The sequence below is a fragment of the Pelophylax lessonae genome (assembly GCF_965119305.1).
Source record: "Pelophylax lessonae genome assembly, chromosome: 2".
NCBI lineage: Eukaryota > Metazoa > Chordata > Amphibia > Anura > Ranidae > Pelophylax > Pelophylax lessonae.
In genome coordinates, this window is record NC_138769.1 from 225,912,293 (window position 1) to 225,931,165 (window position 18,873).

The 18,873-nt window shown below is 44.9% G+C and overlaps 1 protein-coding gene across 1 annotated transcript in view; it reads left to right on the forward strand.

Moving 5' to 3' along the window:
* Positions 1-1,739: 1,739 nt before the first annotated feature.
* The window catches only part of SIKE1 (suppressor of IKBKE 1), a 46,847-nt gene continuing 29,713 nt past the window's right edge, over positions 1,740-18,873 (forward strand). The window contains exons 1-4 of the mRNA XM_082247827.1: positions 1,740-1,809; positions 4,739-4,899; positions 7,191-7,296; positions 17,907-18,049. Of these exons, the coding sequence (XP_082103953.1) occupies positions 4,741-4,899; positions 7,191-7,296; positions 17,907-18,049 (408 nt within the window). The 5' untranslated portion in view covers positions 1,740-1,809; positions 4,739-4,740. The remainder of the gene's footprint in view (positions 1,810-4,738; positions 4,900-7,190; positions 7,297-17,906; positions 18,050-18,873) is intronic.

The following is an 18,873-nucleotide window of genomic DNA, read 5'->3' on the forward strand; positions in this document are numbered from 1 at the left end:
GGATTTCACCTGGTGACTTTTCCAGTGCCCTGCTTGTGCTTTTCCAGTGCTGTGTGCCTGGAAAATTTTGAATGACCATCGTGTCCAAAAAGCGTACTTTTATCGCAAAAGCGCTTTTAGACGAACTGGAAAACAGCGACAGCGAAACTGAGTTACTTGAAGAACATCATCAGGTACGGAAAGTGACGACATTGACGATTCTGATGTCTCTTTCTGGCACATAGCTTGTGGAATTTGGGAAGTATATCAAATGATTCATGAGGAACCATTTCCTTTGGAAATTCTGAAGATTCATTTTATATACTTCCCAAATTCCACAAGCTATATGCCAGAAAGAGACATCAGAATTGTCGCTGTCATCACTTTCCGTACCTGATGACGAATTTTCCCACGAATCGCTATCGCTCAGTTCTTCAAGTAACTCAGTTTCGCTGTCGATGTTTTCCAGTTCGTCTCAAAGCGCTTTTGCGCAAAAAGAACACTTTTTGGACGCCATGGTCGTTCTCTATTTTCCAGGCACAAAGAACTGGAAAAGCACAGGCAGGGCACTGGAAAAGTCATCAGGTGCAATCCTGTGGTGAAATGGCATGATACAGTGTAATCCATTAGGATCACAACTTGGTATCATGTCATTTAGTGTATTTACATTTTTTAAATTGCCACCAGTTCCACCCCCCTGCGTCGCAACGCTCGCAGGGAAGGGAACCGGAAGACAGGTGCCGGCATCGGCCGAGCACACAACAGGAGGACGGCGGGGAAGGATGGTGGGGGAGGACGGCAGGGGATCGCAGGGGAAGGTGAGTTTTAAAATGTAAAACAACAGATTTCCATGCAAAAGAATGTACCGCTTTTAGCACAGAAATCTGGACATAATCAGACCGCCAGGGAGGTTAAAGAGGGGTGGGCACCCTCCAGGCTCATCTGCCCTCTGCCTATCTATTATAATGCATGTGCGTCTACTATGGAGGTTCTCAAAATTTGGAGTTCGGACTGCAGATAAAACTGGGGTGCTGTGAAGTGGCCCTGCAGCTTACGCATGTATTTGAAAATGTGTGCAAACAAAACCCCTGTTCTAACGCATTTTGTTAGATCAGTTTGGTTGGTCGCATGCTGCTTGGTAAGATGAGCTTGGAAATCTCTTTGTATTTGTTTGACCTACGTCGCCCTTCCAGTGCTCCCTGATGAAAAGACTAGTTATAGGTGGGGCAGTGGGCATTTGTTTGTAGATTTTTCTATTGCTTTGGGGAAAAACACGTGTAAATGCACATAAACAGGTGAACAATATGCTCCATATTTTTTCTGCCACCAGTCTTGGCATTTTTCTGCAGCTTAGTGTGCATGGACACTAAAAGATACAAGAGAATATTTAAATATGCCCGTGTGCATGTTATTCATGTAAATACAGATAAATTGAATGCTAGCTTATGCTCAACATCCAGTGTGCTTCAGACTTAGAAAAGCATGACATAAAGTTCTGGACGCTATACCGCTACTGACCACTAGGCGGCATACGTCTCACACAATATTCAGGAAATGGTTCCTTCTCCCGACTTCAAGCGCTGTATAAAACACAAGTAAAATACACATAAATGCGTTTGTTGTTCTATTTTTATGTTAAGTAGCCTGAACTTTTTGGGGTTATATCTCTCCCTTCATAGGAAGTTTCAAGGGAAAATGCCATTAAGAAATATGGCCGCATGTGTCGTGTACGTCATTATGATGCTGCCAACCAGGGCTCTGGGTTGTGATATCCGGTCAATGGCAGCGGAAGTTGGCGGCAGTGTTGGAGCGCAGAGAAAGATTTGACAGGTAAAGGCTGAAATAGGTTTTCAGTTTGTTTTCATGCGGAAAGTCCTGTGATTGGTCAGGTAATGGTAAAAGGGGAAGAGGAGGATGTTCTGTTTGCAGGAATGATAACAGAGATCTATATGTGCGGTGCTAGATGGGTTTTGTATGTAGGGGATCTCTAAGAATTGCTGCCTGGTATATGGAATGGATCAGTGATCGCTCTACATGTCCTCAGGGTCCACACGGCATGTTAGGCAGACATGCCATCATAAGCAGCATGGCAGGGGAAAACTGGAGGTGCAGATGGGTTAGGGGGGGGGGAACAAGACTGATCAGGAACAAGGGTGAGCGGGTACATAGAGGAAGGATACACAGGGTACAGCAAACAGAGCAGGATAATATCTGGCAGAAAGCAAAACACTGGAGCACTTAGTGGGGGGGGGGGGGGGCGCAGCAATACCCCTTCCCTTGCAGCAGCCTCTACTGTTCTTGCCAGGGAAAGGGCACAGCCCGGTCGGTCAGGGGCCAGGGAAAGGGGCACAGCCCGACCGGTCAGGGGCCCGGGAAAGTAACACAGCCCGGCGGGTCAGGGGCCAGGGAAAGGGGCACAGCCCGGTGAGTCAGGGGAAAGGGGCACAGCCCAGCGGGTCAGGGGCCAGGGCAAGGGGCACAGCCCGGCTGGTCAGGGGCCAGGGAAAAGGGCCTGGCCAGTCAGGGGCCAGGGAAAGGGGCACAGCCCGGCCGGTCAGGGGCCAGGGAAAGGGGCACAGCCCGGCCGGTCAGGGGCCAGGAAAAGGGGCCCGGCCGGTCAGGGGCCAGGAAAAGGGGCACAGGCCGGCGGGTCTGGGGCCAGGGAACCGGCACAGCCCGGCGGGTCTGGGGCCAGGGAACTGGCACAGCAACTGGCTTGACAGCTGGCAGTAGATCCTCACAGGCCAACTTGGCAGCTGACCACCAGAGACAGGCTTGGCAGCTGAACATCAGAGGCTTAGCAGTGGATAACAGACCACCAGAGGCAGGCTTGACAGCATGGCACAGGGGACTTTTACTCCGAAGGAGGCTATATTTTTCATTCAATATCTTGGAGCTGAGAACAATTTATCGTTCCCTTCTATGGTACCTTCTCAAGGGTCTTCTGGTAGAATACAGCCCAACAATCCCACAAAGTTGTGCAGCTCAGAAGGAGACGGATCTCATCTTACATTGGGCAGAGACAAATATTCCAGCCATATCTGCCATGCGCATTCTGGAAGTGGAAAATTGGCAGTTGGACTTTGTATGTGACCAATAACTGATGCCAGGGGAATGGTTGCTACACCTGGAGGTGTTCAGGGAGGTCTGACTTTGTTGAGGGACACTGTACATGGTCAACAAGAAACTTGGACAGCTTTGTGTTCGGAATAAGGGATCCTCTAGAATTGGCAGTGCACGCCCATCTGACTCGGTGGGATCAATTCCATCTGTTTTATGTGTTCCCTCCACTTCAGTTGTTATCACATCTGCTTTCTTTCTTGGACATTCTTCATATGTTAGTGGAACCACCCTGACCTTCTGTCACAAGGTCTCATTTAGCATCCTTCTCAGTTGCTGGCTTTGTACTGGCATGGTTGTTGAGGCTCAGGCCAGAAGGAAAAGATGCTTCACTGTATTGGTGTTCTTAAGGCAAGAGAGGCTACTTCCTGCAAGGTGTAGCAACGTACCAGGAAGGCATATTTCCATTGGTCTGAACAGAAGAACTTCCAGCTCCACCGTTAATCTATGGGTCACTTGCTTTCCTTCCTACAGTCAAAAACTGTCCTTGAGTACCCTGAAAGGGCAGGTCATTTTGTTCCAGAGACATCTAGCCTCGAAGCCTATTGCTGAAGGCCTTTGTTCAATAGGTTGCTTACATCAGTGGTTCTCAATTCCGGTCCTCGGGACCCACTAACAGGCCAGATTTTAAGTATTACCTTGGGGGATGCAGACTAGAATACTGCAATCACTGAGCAGCAAATTAGATCACCTGTGATGTAATTTAGTTATCTTGCAAACCTGGCCTGTTGGTGGGTCCCGAGGACCGGAGTTGGGAACCACTGGCTTACATCATCCTGCTCCGTCGGTCGCCAATGACACTGTGAGACCTGTCCATGAGAGTCTCGGTCCTCCAAAAGCTGCCCTTTGAACCAATCCAGGAAGTCCTCTTGCTGTATTTTACCCATAAGGTGGCTTTTCTGGTGGCTGTTACCTCAGTTAGACAGATTTCAGAGCTGGCATCCACAAATGAGGATATTAAGTTGCCCTTGCCCTAAAGGTCCAAAGTAGACATCTATCCACTGTTTGGATGAGATGTGAGCTGTGTTATGTTATGGCTATGGTATCCATCAGAAATATGGACTCGTCTTCATTTTGCCAGATGGAGCCAAAAAGGGTTTGCTGCCTCATGATCTAAAATTGCTAGGTGGATTTGCCAGACCATTTCTTGGTCCTATTCTATCAAGGGTAACGAGCCTCCCTTCTCAACTAAGGCTTATTCTACTAAACCTGTTTGGCACACCTTGGGTGTTTCAAAATCAGACTTCTGTTTCTCAGCTTAGCAAGTCCTTCCTTTTTTTTTTTTTTTTTTTGTCATTTTTTATGTACCTGTAAAATATTTTCTTGGAGAACAGCACTGGGCACAGGGCCCCACCCTCTGTGTTTTTGGTCCTTCATTTCTTGCTATAAAACTGTGGATCACATGGTGGGGGGGGGGGGGGATTATTCAAGGGAGTGTTTCAAAGCTTTGACTGGCTTTGCCAATATCCAATCACCTGAAGGTGGAGCATAACCCATTCATTATGATTACAGGCCTGGCCTGTGCCGTATTGCAAGATAAAGTATTTTACAGCTACATAAAAAAAATTAGATTTTTTTTTTTTCTTTATAGCTACAATGTTTTTTTTCTATCATGTTATTTTCATTTTGTCCTTTGCAGCTATGACGTGCACTATAGACAAGATCTTACAAGATGCCAAAACTTTGTTAGAGAGACTGAAAGATCACGACAATGCTGCAGAGTCCTTAATTGAGCAGTCAAGCTCTCTGCATAAGCGGGTGGAAGCCATGAAAGAGGTTGGGACAACTTTACCAGAAAAGGTAGGTATTTTTTTTTTTTTTTTTTGCTTTACAACCACTTTAAGCTGTAAAAGCCTCAAGTTTTTCACCTTAATGCATTCTATGCATTAAGGGGAAAAACCTTTTGTGCTGCAGCTCCTCCTAGACCGCCCCCTTATCTGATCCAGCGATGTACACGATGGATAGCAGCGGGAACCATTGGCTCCCTCTGCTCTCAATCAAATCCAGCGACATAGCAGTGGGGGGGGGGGGGGGGCAGGGCCGATTCCCGCTGTGTGAGTTAATGGACATAGCAGTGGGACTCAGGAGCGAGCCCGCATGGGTTCCCCAATGGAAGGGGATTACATTTTTTTTTTTTCCATTTCCCCAATTTTCTTTTTGCTAGAAAGTTACTTAGAACCCCTAAACTTTATAGATTTTTTTCTTGGCAGAGGCCCTAGAGAATAAAATTTTTTATGTCACACGGTTTCTGCACAGTGGTTTTTCAAACGCAATTTGTCTGGGAAAAAATACACGCCAATTTTTTAAAGCAAAAAAAAAAAAAAATATGTAACTCTATTTTGGCTAACATATAAAAGATCCTGTTACACCAAGTAAATTGATACCTAAAATTGCGCATGCTCGTGGAATGTGGAATGGCGACAAACTACGATACTTAAAAATCTCCAATCTCCTGCTTTAAAAATGTTTTACAGGTTACCAGTTTAGAGCTAGAATGGGGGTCTAGCACTAGAATAATTGCTCGCGCTATAAAGTTTGCAGCGATACCTAACATGTGGTGTAAACACTGTTTTGACATATGCAGGTCACCTACATATGCGTTTGCCTCTGTGCTTGAGCATGGGGTGACTGGGGCGCTTTACAAAATTATTATTTTTTTTTTTTAACTGTTTTATTTTTTTTACTGTCCCTTTTATTTTTTTGGATCATTTTTTATTCCTATCACAAGAAATGTAAACATCCCTTGTGAAAAAAATAAAGCATGACAGGTCCTCTTTGTGGCTACATCTGGGGTCTAAAAGACACAAGATCTCTCCTCTACCCTTAAAAGCATCAGATAGCGGGGGAAAAAAAAAAAACAAAAAAAACCTTGATCTCATGCTTTCCAAAAAAGGCAGTGTTTAAATCTGCCCTAACCGGAAGTGAGGAAAATGCTTGTCGCTTCCAGTTTCCTAGAGCATAGGGGTGATGCGAGATGATCTAGCCTCCAATCCCCTCCATTGTAAGCCAGCACCACCGCCAGCTTGGATTTTAGGGCTCCAGAAGGTGGCTGGAGAGGGGACCCTCTTCTGCTGCCTGAAAAAAGCAACCCAGCGGCTAGTTACCCTCTATGATTGCTTTTGCATTGTAGAGCACTGCCGGCTCTAGAAAAAAAAAAAATACCAGAGTCATGGCTGACAGTTGCAGCCTTTACCCCGGTATAACCATTTGCAGTAAATCACGTACATGTACGTGATTGGGCTGCAAGTGGTTAAACAAAGGGAAAATTTCCTTGCGAAGTGAACATCCTTTCTTCCTTTTGGAAATCAACTTTTAGTCCTTAAAAACTTGGGGGGGTTTACTCTTCTCTCAGCAGTTTGCAAAAAAGAAAAGTGGTGTGATCCCACTTTAATGTTTGATCACTCTAATAGTGCAAATATGTAGAGTGTGTGGTTACATCTCAGGCAGATAAAGTGTATCTAAAGACAGAATTTGTTTTCCATTTGAATAGTGTAGGCCAATGTTTAAATATCTGTCAAGTTTGTATTGCTGTTACTTGTCTCTGTGTCCAAGTTCATTTGTATTCCTGATGTGGCTGACTTTAACTAGTCTCTTTAACTAGTGATGAGTTAATTGATCTGTCTGATGAGGATTTAGGCCCCTTTCACACTGTCCGTCCGTAGGACGGACTCCGTTTATCTCAGCGGGGGATCGATCCGCCGATCCCCCGCTGAGCAGGAGGATGACAGCTGTGTCTCCGTGCTGTGTGCGGAGATACAGCTGTCAGTTCCCCATGCATCTCTATGGGGGAATCGGATGGGAACGGACCGTCTGTCCGTTCCCATCCGATCCGATCCGCTGGACGGATGGAAAATAGGGTTTCCACCCGTCCAGATTTGACGGATTGGATGTCAGCGGACATGTCTCCGCTGACATCCTATGCCCCATAGGGATGCATTGGGGGGTCGTTCAGATCCGCCAAAAAAACATACAGGTGGATCTGAACGGTCCGCCTGTGTGAAAGAGCCCTAATAGTGGACCAATGAGACAGCTGAAAACAGCACAGAGCTAAATGAAAATGTAAAAGCAATTACTTTTTTTTTCTTCTACAGTATCAAGAAGACTTGACAGAGTTAAAGGATGCTTCAAAGTACAAACCACACTTGCTTTTATGTCAAGAAAATACTCAAATAAGAGATCTTCAGCAAGAAAATAAAGGTAATATAAAGGTTTCCAAGCTCACACTTCCCCACTATGTCAATTCATAATTTCCCCCTTCATCTTCCAGGACAGCTACTTGGAGAGATGATTGGCTCCGCCTGCTACAGGAAACTCGAATCGGACACAATTTAAAGGGCCCTCCCCGTCCTCTGACCCTCAGTTTGTTTTGTGTTTCCAGACCTCCAGGAGTACACACTGAAATGTTTGTTATTTTCTTTGGTCTGGTAACAAAACAAAATTGGGAGACTCGATGGGCTACGGACTTTTTCTGCCATCACTTTTCTATGTTTCTTAAACATTTTTTCACTTTATATTTTATTACACTCATTGATATTGGTATAGTATTGTATTTTATGGTGGTTAATACTCAGGCTGTGGTCTGCTGTATTTTCTCCTTTACCTAAAAGGGTTTCCCTTGTTTGGTGGCACTTGCCTTATTGACTTGAGAAGGCAACTTCCGCATCCCGGTTCTCTTCGGGCCCCTGAAGTATGTTTGCCATGGTTAGCCAGGAGGGGAGAGCATGCGGTGTATGGACTTCCTCTCTCTGCTTTTGGTGTACCAAAATGGCGTCTGATAACGCACTTCTGGTGACGTGGCAAGATGGCGCCGGAACCAGAAGTGGCCAAACATGCTTTCGGACATGAGGTTACCTTTTCCCCACTGGCCCGGGAAGATGCCTAACCGGGGGGGCGCTGGTAGGAATCGGTCAGCTCCTTGCAGTGGCAGGAAGCTCTGCCTTAGCAGCGGCGCATTCAGTCGGGTTTGAGGCTCCTTACAGCATCCCCCAATCAGCATTACAGCCTGTGCGCTCCCTAAGATGGACAGTGAGGACACCCCTACTAATGGAGCTGTATCCTCTGCCAATACTGCCTCAAAGGTATGTGTCTCTCCTATTTTTTGAATGGCGTGCCATCAGAGCCCGTGTGGTTATTTTGCAGACCGTGAAAGTTGTCCTTGTATGCTTTAAGGCTGGCCATACACTATACAATTTTCTTATTCAATTTCCTTTAGATTTACCTTAAACTATGTAGTGCAAGGGCCTGCCTGACTGCATACAAATTGAAAGTGTTTAGGTTTGACCCTATATTACATGGTTTTGGTAAATCTAAAGGAAAGTTGAACAAGAAAATTGTATAGTGTATGGCCAGCCTTACTCTCTGCTTTCTTCCAGGCCAACAAACTACTTCTAAAAAAAATGTGGAAATTGTAGGCCTAGATTTCTTGATAGTTGCTAGAAGTTACTGTGTGATAATTTTATTCCGAGTGTATTCATTGTGTTCAGAGTCAGTTGCCTCTTTGAAGCAATTATCTGTGAAGGAGGTGGTTTCCTCCTTTTCAATCTTTTAGTGATAGGCTGTAGGGGTTGGGCCTTTCCACCTCAGTCAGTTACAGTTACTTAGTAACCTTTACCTATAGTCTGTCAGATCTCCCCCCCTTTGGAATTTGAAACAATCTCGGGCTGTTTCTGACCTTTCCAGTTCATCATTCTCTGAATGATCTGATTCTTGCTGAGTGGAAAGAGCCTGGAAAAGGGTTGTTTAAGTCCAGGGAGCCATAAGAGTCTTTATCTCTTTCAGTCTGAAATTGAAGCAGTATTTTTTAGGTGCCCTTGATTAGATGCTCCTCTGTCTCCGGTATCTAAGAGATCAGACCTATCCTTCGAGGATTCTGGCATACTGAAAGATCAGATGGACAGGAAAGCAGATGCACTGCTGCGTAAAGCCTGGGATGCCTCAGCTTTCTCCCTGGGTGCAGCCCTAGCTTCCACGTGTGTGGCTAGAAATCTAGATACGTGGATTCAAAGATTAGATGTTATACTTTCCTTCGACACGCCTGTAGAGGAGGTTAGAGAATCCCTTCCCTTAGTTGCTAAATCTGTGGCATTTTTGGCTGACATTGCAGGTGAAACTGTTAAATCTGTGACCATAACATCAGCACTTAATAATTCCAGTAGGCGAGCTATCTGGTTGAAGTCCTGAGAGGGGACCTTGCTTCCAAAAGTAAGTTGTGCGGTATTCCTTTTGAGGGTAACTTTTGCTTGGTTCCACTATAGAGGAACTACTAGCAGGCTCTTCAGATAAAATTTAAGCGTTTCCCCTCTAAGAGAGGTAAACCTCGAGGGTAAGGGACCTTTTCGTGATTTACAAAATAAATCTGAGAGAAGGGGTCATTCAATAAGGACAAGTCAAAGGGGGTGTTATCTTTGCTCCTTCAGCCCCAACCAAAAATTCACAGTGCCGCCAGTTTGGGGTTGGGAGGAAGGCTGACCGTGTTTGCCGACCAGTGGGCAGAGATCACCGAAAATGCATTTATCCTCCAGATTTTAAAAGAGGCTTACAGGTTAGAGTTCAAACTCCCCCCCCGCCCCAGAGATTTATTTTTCTCACCAGGCTGCCCAGGGACCAGGAGAGAAGGCGGGCCATGTTAGACCTGCTCTAGCTTTTGGAGTCTTAAAAAGTAATTTCTTCTGTTCCAGAGAATAAAAAATGTAAATATATCAAGGGGGTAAATAAGGTGCACGAGGGAAGGATTTTCAATCTGAAAGCAAAATCAAGAACACGGGGACATGACCTCAAACTAACTGGAGGGAAGTTCAAAACTAATCTTAGAAAGTATTATTTTACTGAAAGGGTAGTTGATGCTTGGAATAAACTACCAGCAGAGGTAGTGAGACAGTCAACAGTAAATGGCTCCAAACATGCTTGGAACAAACATAGATCTATAAAAAAAAGTTAACGAAAAAAACAAAACAAAATGGGGAGACTCGATGGACTACGGTCTTTTTCTGCCATCACTTTTCTATGTTTCTTAAAAGTTTTTTCACTTTATATTTTATTACAGTCATTGATATTAGTATAGTATTGTATTTTATTGAGCTGTTTTTAAAGGGATAGCACACCTATTGTTTGTCACAATTTTTATAAAGAATTATTTTTGGTTTATTGCTTAAAATAACTTGAAACATTAGAGAAGGAAAGGAGGGGGTATCTTGGGACTTTAACGGTGCATGATCACTCTGTGCGACAGAGTTGTGCGTCTGACCGGGCTGTGCGACTGTGAGTGTTGTGCGACTGACCAGACTGTGCGACTGTGAGTGTTGTGCGACTGACCGGGCTGTGCGACTGTGAGTGTTGTGCGACTGACCGGGCTGTGAGATTGGGAGTGTTGTGCAACTGAGTGTCAAGTGAGTGTAGCGGAGTACCAGAGGGTGAGAAGGTAGAGTTAGGAAGCCAGGAAATAGCCACATAGGATAGACTTAAATCGCTGAATCCCCATTAGATTAGATTAGTAGGTACAATGCCCGGCGGGTGTGGAGATGCGACACAGTGTACATCTTGTGATATGTATGCGTTCCTCAGACATGTGATCGAGGGCGAATACAAATGCGCAAAATGTAAGCACGTTGCTTCCCTGGAAGCCCAGGTCCTGAATCTAGGGAAGCAGCTGGCAACACTGAGACGAATGTCCATACCGGAGGAGAGCCAGGATCGTACCAGTCAGGTGCAGGCAGGGGTCTGCACAGAGGTGGGCGGAGTATTGGAGGTGCAAGCATCAGAGCAGAATAGAGGGGTGACAGTTAGGAGGGGTAGAAGGGGACAAGGCAAGGAGGCTGATCCTGGGCTGGAGCACCCCAATAGATACGCCCCGTTGTGTGATGTTGGGGAAACCAGTCAGGGACCAGCATTGCTGGAGCAGAGTGACGCCCCTAGCTGCCAGGGGAAGAACTCCTCCAGTGAGGCCGGGAGAAAGGGAAAGGAAAGACAGGTGCTGGTGGTAGGGGACTCAATTATTAGAAGGACAGACAGTGTAATCTGTGACAAAGACCGTGTGCGCCGAACAGTCTGTTGTTTGCCGGGCGCTCGGGTTCGGCACATCGCGGATCGGGTGAACAGATTATTGGGTGGGGCTGGGGAAGACCCAGCTGTCATGGTACACGTGGGTACCAATGACATAGGCAGAGGAAGATGGAGAGTCCTAAACGATTTCAGGGACTTAGGAGCTAAGTTGAGGAGTAGGACCTCCAAGGTAGTATTTTCCGAAATACTACCTGTACCTCGAGCCACACCAAAGAGGCAGCGGGAGATTAGGGAAGTTAACGAGTGGCTGAGGAGCTGGTGTAGTAAGGAGGGTTTCGGGTTCCTGGAGAACTGGGCTGACTTCTCAGTCGACCACCGGCTCTTTGGTAGGGACGGATTGCACCTAAATGGGGAGGGTGCAGCCGTACTGGGTGAGAGGATGGCCACAAAGTTAGAGGGGCTTTTAAACTAGGGAGGGGGGGAGGGTACAGATGTAGAATTAGTCAGGGGAAAGCAAGATTCAGAGGGCAGAAATGGGGGCATTAGCGGTAGGGTGTTCGGAGCTCCTAAACCCAGGGTGGGTATGGGGAAAAATCAAGAGAGCAGCCTAATAAAAACAAATGAGGATATATGTAACCGATCAAAATTAACCACTTTACCACCGGAGGATTTTGCTGTCTTCCGTCCAGGCCACTTTTTGCGATTCGGCGCTGTGCGACTTCAACTGACAATTGCGCGGTCGTGCGACGCTGTACCCAAACGAAATTTACGTCCTTTTTTTCCCACAAACAGAGCTTTCTTTTGGTGGTATTTGATCACCTGTGCGATTTTTACCATTTTGCGCTATAAACAAAAAAAGAGCGTTTATTTTGAAAAAATAACAATATTTTTAACATTTTTTTTATATGAAATTCCCCCCAAAAAAGATGTAAAAACCAATTTTTTAAAAAAATTTTGGCCAATTTGTTTTCTGCTACCTATGTTTGGTAAAAAAAATCGCAATAAGCGTATTTTGATTGGTTTGTGCAAAAGTTATTGCGTTTACTAACAAAGGGAAAGATTTCTGTCATTTTTGGTGGTTTTTTTTTTTTAACGCGTAATGGCGGCAATCTGCGTTTTTTTTTTTTTTTTTTTTTTTTTTTTGTGGGACTGCGACATTGCGGCGGACAGATCGGACCCTTGACTGACATTTTTGACACTTTTGGGGGTACCAGTGACATTACTGCAGTAATCAGTGCTATATATATGCACTGTTACTGTAAAAATTACACTGGCAGGGAAGGGGTTAATTTTATTGGAGAGGGAGGGGTTAATGTATGCCTGGTGCTTACTGACGTGTAGGGGGGGAGGTGACTGAGTGAGACATGGACAGATCGGATGTCCAGCTATGCTGAACAGTCCGATCTGTCACTCCCTGTCACTATGGAGATCCGTCCGCTTGTGTTTACACAGGCGGGCGGATCTCCACACTAGATCCCCGGCGATCGGGGCAGAGCAGCGGCGATCGCCGCTGCTCCTCCCCTGGCCCGACTCCCGCTGTGAATGAAAACAGCGGGAGCGAGCCTCCGGCGGCGCGCAAGCGCCGCCCAGAAGGGGGAGTGTCTGACGATGTTAATACTACGTCGTCAGACGATAACGAACCACTCTGCCGCAGTAGTATTACCGCGAGCAGACGTAAAGTGGTTAAGAGGTTTGTATACCAATGCCAGAAGCCTGGCCAACAAGATGGGAGAGCTGGAGCTGCTGATGTTTGAGGAGGACTTAGATTTTGTGGGGATAACTGAGACTTGGTTTGACAGCTCCCATGACTGGATGGCGACCATTCAGGGGTATTCCCTTTATCGCAGGGATAGAGAAGGTAAAAAAGGGGGAGGGGTATGTCTGTATATTAAGAACAGTATACAGGTAAATATGAGGGATGATATTAATAATGGAGCTAAGGACGAGGCAGAATCCCTATGGGTAGAGCTTCAAAGGGAAGGAACGGTGGGGAAGGTAATATTGGGCGTATGCTATAGGCCCCCCAACCAGAGGGAGAAGGGTGAGGAGGACCTCATGTTACAGATAGGATTGGCAGCAAGGATGGGAAATGTCATTATAATGGGGGACTTTAATTATCCAGATATAGACTGGGCCGAAGGAACTTCGCACTCAGCCAAGGCTAGGCAGTTCCTAAATGTTTTGCAGGACAATTTCATGGGTCAGATGGTGAATGCACCGACAAGAAACAATGCGGTACTTGACCTACTGATGACCAACAATACAGACCTGCTCAAGGATCTAGAAACACGGGACAACTTAGGAAACAGTGACCATAGGTCAATTGGTTTCAGTATTAATTACAGTAATAGGAAGCACAAGGGTAATATAAGGACACTGAATTTCAAAAGAGCCAATTTCCCTAAACTGCGCTCGCTGCTAGAAAATTTCAAATGGGATAGAACCCTGGGAACAAAGAACACAGAGGAAAAATGGGAGTGCTTCAAGAGCATACTTAACAAGGGGATTGGCCAGTGCATTCCAAAGGGAAATAAATTTAAAAGAGCAAAACTAAACCCTGGGTGGCTAAACTCCAACATAAAAATGTATATTAGTGCTAAAGAAAAGGCCTTCAAAAAATACAAGACTGAGGGGTCATTGGCAGCATTTAAGCATTACAAAGAGTGTAATAAGAAATGTAAAGATGAAATCAGGGCGGCTAAAATAGAACACGAGAGACATATAGCGGAGGAGAGTAAAAAGAACCCCAAGAAGTTCTTTAAGTATATAAACAGTAAGAAAGCGAGGCCAGAACACATTGGCCCCATAAAAGATGACAAAGGAAATATGGCCACTGAGGACAGAGAAAAGGCGGAAGTGTTAAATAATTTCTTCTCTTCAGTCTTCACAAAAGAATCGGGGGGGCTATACGAACCTTGCTTGTAAGGCCGAACTAAATAATACACCTCAGGAAATACCGCCATGGCTAACAGAAGATAGACTTAAAACTAAACTAGAGAAACTTAACATAAATAAATCACCGGGACCCGATGGCTTGCACCCGAGGGTTCTTAATGAGCTCAGCCAGGTGATTGCCAGACCATTATTCTTGATCTTTAAGGATAGTTTACAGACGGGTATAGTGCCAGCTGATTGGAAAAAAGCCAACGTGGTACCAATATTTAAAAAGGGGCCGAGATGTATCCCGGGTAACTATAGGTCGGTCAGCCTAACATCAGTAGTCTGCAAAATTTTGGAGGGGATGTTAAGGGACCACATACAAGACTTTAGTAATGAAAATGGTATTATAAGTAGTAATCAGCATGGATTCATGAAAAATCGTTCTTGCCAAACCAATCTATTAACCTTCTACGATGAAGTGAGCTGCCACCTAGATAAGGAAAAGCCTGTGGATGTGGTGTATCTGGACTTTGCAAAGGCCTTTGACACCGTTCCCCACAAACGCTTACTGTACAAACTAAGGAAGGTAGGTATGGACCATAAGGTGAGTACCTGGATAGAGAACTGGCTCCAGGGGAGAGTCCAGAGGGTGGTGATTAATGGGGAGTACTCGGATTGGGCGGGTGTGGAAAGTGGGGTCCCCCAGGGTTCTGTCCTGGGACCAATCCTGTTTAATTTATTCATAAATGATCTAGAGGAGGGGATATCTAGTACAATCTCAGTATTTGCAGATGATACTAAACTAGGCTTGGCAATATCTTCTATGCAGGATGTGGAAACCTTGCAAGCGGACCTGAACAAAATAACGGGGTGGGCAACTACATGGCAGATGAGGTTTAATGTTGAAAAATGTAAAGTAATGCACCTGGGGGCCAGAAACCAGAAAGCAAGCTACTCACTAGGGGGGGAACCTCTGGGTGAGTCTAGGATGGAAAAGGACTTGGGGGTACTGGTAGACAACAGGCTTGGCAGTGGCATGCAATGCCAAGCCGCTGCAAGCAAAGCCAATAGAATACTGGGATGTATAAAAAAGGGGATTCACTCCAGAAATAAAGAGATTGTTCTCCCGCTCTACAAGACTCTGGTCCGGCCACATCTGGAGTATGCTGTACAGTTCTGGGCACCGGTCCTCAGGAAGGATGTGCTGGAACTGGAGAAAGTCCAGAGAAGGGCAACAAAAATGATTAGGGGAATGGAGGACATCAGCTATGAGGATAGGCTACAAGCACTGAACCTATTCTCTCTGGAGAAGAGACGAATGAGGGGGGATATGATATCAATGTACAAATACTGTACTGGCGACCCTAGCATAAGGAACAAACTATTCAGAGAAAGGAGATACAATAAGACACGTGGCCACTCACTAAAACTAGAGGAAGGGCGGTTTAACCTTAAAGTGCGTAAGGGGTTCTTCACTGTAAGAGCGGTAAGGATGTGGAATTCTCTTCCACAAGCAGTCGTATCAGCAGGGAGCATTGATAGTTTCAAAAAACTAGTAGATGGGCACCTTAGAGACCACAACATACAGGGGTATACGATGTACGGTTAAAAGCAAACACACACACACATCATAGGTTGAACTGGATGGACTGATGTCTTTTTTCAACCTCACTAACTATGTAACTATGTAAAAAAGTGTTAAGCTAATCAGGACACATGCTTTTTTAAAAAAAAGAAGTCAAACAATTTTATTAGGCGACTACATTAAAGCACTCAAATCACAAAAAACACAGACAAGGGTATAACAAGGGGCATGGGGTATGGATTGGTTCTGAACGCTAAATGGTTTTTGACCATTTTCGCCAAGTCAGCCTTCTTCAGAAAATTAGCGTAGACAAGGGTCCCTCTATCAAGTAAAGCATATACATGTCAATACAAGAAAATTGGTGCATTTTTAACCACTTACCGACCGACTATATACGGCGGCGGTCAGCCCCTCCCAGGCAAACTGACGTATCGGTACGTCACTAGCCTGGGAGCGAATAGGAGGCGAGCGTGCGCCGCCGGAGGCGCGCCCCCGCTCCTACCAGAAGAAGCCGGCGCGTGTGACCGGTGGACCCGATGTCCGCCGGTCACTCGCGATCGTCGGGTAGAGAGGGAGAAAGGCAGGCGGCTAGTGTACACAAAGCCGCCTGTCACTCTCCCCTGTGTAAAAGCACAGATCACTCGGTCCTGCTATGTAGGACCATTGATCTGTGCTGTTACACACAAAGCCACATCCAATCACAGTAAGAAACACGCCCCTAGGGACACACTTAACCCCTTCCCTCCCAGTGTCATTTTTACAGTAACAGTGCATATGTATAGCACTGATTACTGTAGTAATGTCACTGGTACCCCCAAAAGTGTCAAAAATGTCAGTCAAGGGTCCGATCTGTCCGCCGCAATGTCGCAGTACCGCAAAAAAAATCGCAGATCGCTGCCATTACTCTGCCATGGACCATTACTGGTCCAGTAAGTAATCTTCACTATATACTTATTCGTCATATACTTTTCTTTAAATGTAGTAAATTGTACTCCGTATCTTGGGCTAATTGAATACCTATGTGTTTCATTAAGATACTACCTCTATATTGTTGGCTCCTACATTACCACTCTCTGCAGGAGACCAATAGTGGCCGTTCCTGCGTGGCTCCTGGAAGTCTGTGCTTCACAAACTTGGGCTCACACATCCCCATTTTCCATTATCTGCTCCAATATACAGGTTTGGTCAGTTCTTTTATACTTCGGGTCTCACTGGGCGGATTTTGGTCAATATGCATGAACATTGATTTATCTGTATCTGCACTAAATGTATATCAATATTCTTGTATTGACATTACTTGATAGAGGGACCCTTGTCTATGGTAATTTTCTGAAGAAGCCTGACTTGGCAAAACCGGTCAAAAACCATTTAGTGTTCAGAACCAATCCATACCCCATGCCCCTTGTTATGGCATTAATTTTTTATTATACCCTTGTCTGTGTTTTTTGTGATTTGAGTTCTTTTAATGTAGTCGCCTAGTAAAATTGTTTGACATCTTTTTTTAAAAAACATGTGTCCTGATTAGTTTAGCACTTTAAGTGATCATGCACCATTAAAGTCCCAAGATACCCCCTCCTTTCCTTCTCTTATACATTATGGGGATGTTGGTGCATTATTAACTTTATTATATTGGCACCATCTATTTGATTTTCTAACTTGTAACATTGTTTATTCATTTAAAAATGATCACAAATGAACATATGAAATATTTAGATTTTCAAGGAACAATCAAGCATTTAAAAGTTTTATGTGTTTGTAAATTAGTTGAATTCAAACTATCACACCTACCTAGGAGAGTGAGGTTGATTTACTAAAGGCAAACAGACTGTGCACTTTGCAAAGTGCAGTTGCTCCAGAGCTTAGTAAATGAGGTAAGGCTCGTTTACCCAATCATGTGCAAGGAAAAAAATTAAGAATAAAAATACAGCATTTTTGCTTGTACATGATTGGATGATGGAAGTCAGCAAAGCTTCTGCTCATTTACTAAGCTCTGAAACAACTGCACTTTACAAAGTCCACAGTCTTATTTGCCTTCAGTAAATCAGTAAATCAGCCCCACAGTGTTCCATGGGGTCATGACCACCGTCTCTTTGAGCTCTTGCTTTGCACCATTGCCCGCACAAATTGGAGCATGCGAAATTATTGGCACGACAAACAACCATTTCAATGCAGTCTGGAAGCAGTATGAGAATCTGCAAGGTTTCATAAAACCCAAATAAATGCAAATTGGGATACCTGTTTTATTAATATAGTGGCAGTACTTTTGTATAGCTTGAGCAAGTCGCTGATTGTACTCCTTATATTGCCTATGGACTTTTTTAAATCTACATTTTATGTATTGCAGAGTTATGGCTGTCTTTGGAGGAGCATCAGTATGCACTGGAGCTGATCATGAGCAAGTACAGGAGACAGATGCTACAGCTAATAGCAAACAAAAAGCCTGCACCCACAGAGCCAGTTCTAGAAGCTCACGAAACATATTCTTCTGTAAGCCATATGTATAAAGTAATGTATTGTTTTACTTGTATACAGTAGCATTCATTCAATATAGAAAAATATTATTTTGCTTATTCTTAACTCTACTCGGCACGTTATAGTATGTGTGCTATAATCTTTTCTGATCACACTCAAGTGTATGTGAACTCATTCTTAAAATTACTCTAGTTATGAACCGGCACACTCGTTTTTTTTATTTTAATGCATTCTCTGCATTAGGGTATAAAAACCTTCTGTATGCAGCCCTCCTTTATACTTACCTGGGCCCGATCTCAATCTAATACTGTGCCCGAGAGCAGCAGCGCTCTTTCTCTCTTTCTTCACTGGACAAAGAGGCAGCAGTGGGAGCCATTGGTTCCTGCTGCTGTCAATCACAGCCAGATAATGGGAGGTGGAGCCAAGCAATGCTCTGTGTATCAGACACTCAGAGCACAGCTCGGGATCGAGCCCGCATGAGTGCCACTATGGGAAGCCACTTGCTATGGGGTGCACTCAACCAGGAGCACAAGCGGGGGACCCGAGAAGAGGAGGAACAGTGCTGCTCTGTGCAAAACCATTGCACAGAGAAGAGAAGTGTAACCTGTTATTTAGAAAACAAAATAATAGGTTTACAATCCCTTTAAAGTGGAACTTCACTCAAAAGGGGAAGTTACACTTTAAGGCCTCCTCTCCCACTTCTCTATCATATTTGGCAATTTTTTTGGGGGGGCGGAGAGGGGGGGGGAGTGGGTATCTGGTTTTGGAGATACAAGTGAAAGTTATTCTTACCCCCCCCCCCCCCTGGAGTCTTCTGGGACATGTCACAGGTCCCAGAA